The sequence below is a fragment of the Pisolithus orientalis genome, assembly GCF_024613125.1.
Source record: "Pisolithus orientalis strain OTSU chromosome Unknown F5J12scaffold_30, whole genome shotgun sequence".
Taxonomy (NCBI): Eukaryota; Fungi; Basidiomycota; class Agaricomycetes; order Boletales; family Pisolithaceae; genus Pisolithus; species Pisolithus orientalis.
Genome location: NW_026260811.1, coordinates 227,685 through 231,501, shown reverse-complemented (window position 1 = coordinate 231,501; position 3,817 = coordinate 227,685). Strand labels below are relative to the sequence as shown.

Below are 3,817 nucleotides of genomic sequence, written 5' to 3'. Positions count from 1 at the left end.
GGAACTCGGTCAGTATGCCGATCAACATGAAGGACTCCAACTAAGATTCGCGTGGTCACTACTTACGTGTGTTACCGTTTTTATTTGTCTCAGGGGTGTGCTGCTCTGCTGACGAGGTGAGTGGGGAACAGCAGAGCTGACAAGTCAGAGCCTGACAGACGACTTGGCTGGACTTGATCAGGTAGTGAGACAGGATCCAGACAGTGAATGGGATGTATGCAAGGGGTTCGGCGACAAAGTCCAACTGGTCATTTCCGTTCGTTAGCTCATGTGTACAACATGAAGGCAATACTGCCAAATTGCATCCAAACCATGGTTGTTCCCACCTTGTCACTACAGTGTGGCAGCACTGGGACGGCGCGGGCTGGGCCGGCTAGATGAGGGTATCACAATTACCAGACACGCCGTCCATTGCAGAGCAGCGTATGACGTACGTACATCTCCACCAAAGAATACTCTGGATGAAGGTTGTCCTCATTTCTAGTGCATGCCCTGGCGGGGGGGGGAGGGGGCATCTCAAGTCGCGTCCACACCATTAGGCACAAGCGCCTCCAGATATGACCCTACCTATGCATTACATAGCGTGGACGTCAACCTTCCGCAGCTTATTCCGTCCTGTAAACGTGGGCATATGTCATTTTTACATACCTCTTCTCGATGCGGCATCTGGATCGAGCGCGTGGCAGTGTGGCATGCCATGGGATCATCGGATTGGCGATACATAGAACTCTGCGAATATTTTAATACGCCAACAAACGCCACAAGAGAGATATGGTACATGGGTGCTCTCCTACTGAATCATAATATAGATCAAGACTCTGCTGGGATGACTGTTATCAGAGCGACATGTTCGCAGGGACTACTGATGGTCGGACAGTCACGCGAAGTAGGTATCGTGCCTCGACCTTGTGACACACTTACCGTAATTTTTCAGTCGGACGCGTGGCAGGGTCCCAATTGATTCTAATTCCGACACGAGTCCGAGCCCTTGGGTCTGATTCTGATGTTGTGTCGTTAGTACACACCCCAGTGGGGAAGAGACCCTGACAGTGACAAGTTTCTCACATCTCCATCATTTCTATCCGCTTTGTTCAATGCGAACGAGTAGAAATGGTCGAAAAACGCGAGGAGCATCCAGATCCAGGATATTAATACATGGACCCGTTGGGAAAGTGAACCCGAACAGATGAATGTAATCCGAGCACTCTGCAAGGTACTTACGTGTGGAGGGTTCGGAACGTAACGTGTAAGCACTCTCAGGTAATCGGCTGACGCGCTCTGGTGCTCTTGATCACGAAGCTGATACCCTGAGACCCTTGGGGTGGAGGGAAGAGCGGCCGAGACCCCGAACCTGCACACGTGATAGCGTCGCGTCCAGCGGAAGTCATGTCATAGCCCGTGATCACTCGCCACGCGTGTCAAGGGAGGCCAGTAAAGAGGCATTATTGCTACGGTGGGCAGCACTCGCCCCGACAATGGTTTCCTACAATACCAAACCGTATCAGTTGGTCCGGTAGCGCCGCATTGCGAACTTGTAACGTACGCTTCAAATAACTTACTCGGTAGCGCAGGAGAATAGAAAAGGGAGCAAGGAAAAAGATCAGTATGGACGCTTTTAGCTCCACCCCCCCCGGAACGGTAAAAGTCACATCGTTCACCTGGGTGGTTGATAATTGCCTTAGCGGAGCCTAGTTAGATTGCCAGTCCCATTCGTAATTTGCTTACGATTCTGAAAATACATATTGAATTGTATGCTGCACAACTCGTATGATGGCACAATGCTGTCGGGTCGCTGTCGGGCCCAGAGCTTGTTCGTATGGACCATACTGTCTTCCATTGGCCTTTCTGAGGACTTTGCGGTGTGATCTGCAATGACCACACGACGCGAGCACTCATCTCCAGCGACCTACACACAACGTGAGTAGGCACAGAAGTATATTAAACCCATGTACACGTGGGGCATGGCAACCACGTTAGCACCAGCAATGCCCTGCAAAGAACCAGTACATCGTGTGTCAATTCCCGGCATTGAGAATACACTTCAGAATCGAACAGCGTCCTTGGCGTGAGACGTCAGTGATTGACACCTACTACGTGGCACTCACGCTACTTCCCAGTTCGCGAATCCGAAATTGGGATTGGTAGCATGGCGCGGCCCTGGCAAGGTTATCGTGGACTATACAGGAGCTCGCAAGGGCCCGAAGGATTGGAACTTGCGACCTGGTATAGCTTAGACTGTCTTAGGTTTGTAAAACTCGCGGTTGGGCTTAGTCTGGCTTAGTGATCGGTTATTAGCTTCAATCTTGCACTTTACGATGTCGGCATGTACTAAGGAGGGTGTCTCCGCTCAATCGTGACAGTGAGAATCTAACGAAACAACGATGCTTGAGCTGGGAACAGATATGTTATTCACGAGATAGCACATACAATACATGGACATACACTGACATATAGCGCTCTCAAGATTTATATAAATAAATACATACCCATCAAGTGCTAAGGGGTACACCATGCAAGCGCGTGACGTGAAAGATGGGTGGATGATGGGATGATGAATAAACGTCGATGTGTCATTGAAAACTTGTTGGATGTCTAGGCTTCATATTGTGGCAGATTGCATCCACACGTCCTGACTGAGGCTGACATCTCGGCATGTTGGATAGTCATGGAGAAAACGGTGGGTGTGTAGTTTCCCTCGCGGAAACTGTGCACTATTAGAATTGTTGAGGAGCTCCATACTTACGGGGGAGCCACACATACTTTAACGGGTGACGGGCTGTAAAGGGTGGACGAAGGTTTGAACTCCGCTTGAATCGTTTCATTGTGTCCTGGCAAACCTTGAGCTTGAATTTCCAAGACAGGATGATGCATCCAACCCTCGTCGCACCCATTTTGTGGCAGGTGCTTTTCCACCCCTCTTGTTGCTGAGTAGTCTTCTATGACATACGGTCGTCCGAACATTCCACCGAACGTCAAAGTGTATTTGGATGTGATCTCCATCCGTAAACGTTTCATTTCGCATTTCGGGCGCAGAGAAGCAATGAGTAATTTAGGGTAATTTTATCTGTCAACTTATCAACTTGACGGGTGACCACATTAATGGTGACCCCTTCCACCCCGTTCCACGCGGTGGGGCCGTAATCCCGTCGAGCCGCGTTGCTCCAATGCCTTTTCTGGCGGCGAGGTTGGTGATAAGTTTGATCGGCGTAGTGCCACCATTCCTACTTACTTGAGCATAGCGTCCTCGTGTAACATCGTAATATCTCACGAAAAAGATGAAGTTTGCCCCTTAGTGCGTCAGTTTCTAGGAATTATTATTCCACCTCCCTCACCTACCGCGGTCGTCAGCGCTGCGTGGGCTTTCCGAGCCTTTCCGCCAATTATTATGGACATACAAAAACAGGTCCCAATTCGGCGGAATCTTGACCTTGCGAGGCCATCTATCAATTAATCATGAATGAACACACCAGAACGCCATTTATTTATTTGTGTGCAACCATCACCGATTTCGGTGTATGGACTGCTGCGTTTTGCTGGTTCCGGAAATTTGGGCGAACGATCATCATGAATGATGCATCGCTTTTTCGACAATGAAGATTGTTGGGGAGAAGACGGCGCCGCACCTGCGCGGAGGCTGGCAGTCGCAGTGCGTGGTATTATTTCGGCTGAAAATGCTATTACCGCTTCCATCCCGTACGCGCACTGGTAATAATATTAATGCCGTCCTCGTCTTTACCAGTCAAGCTCTGACGAACAGAGCAAACCGAATCTTGAATGAATTTTCCGATTTAATTTCGCTTGACAAGAATTTGGCATG

General features: G+C 49.5%; 1 protein-coding gene across 1 annotated transcript; it reads right to left on the bottom strand.

Annotated features, from left to right (window-relative positions):
- Window positions 1–429: 429 nt before the first annotated feature.
- F5J12DRAFT_928838 (uncharacterized protein) lies at window positions 430–3,015 on the bottom strand (the record flags this gene model as incomplete). The annotated part of the gene is made up of 8 exons (XM_051749462.1): window positions 430–567; window positions 649–790; window positions 922–1,043; window positions 1,222–1,351; window positions 1,740–1,906; window positions 2,106–2,220; window positions 2,487–2,597; window positions 2,744–3,015. 8 exons carry the CDS (start codon window positions 3,013–3,015, stop codon window positions 517–519), a joined length of 1,110 nt encoding a protein of 369 aa, XP_051597331.1. The 3' UTR covers window positions 430–516.
- Window positions 3,016–3,817: the final 802 nt, after the last annotated feature.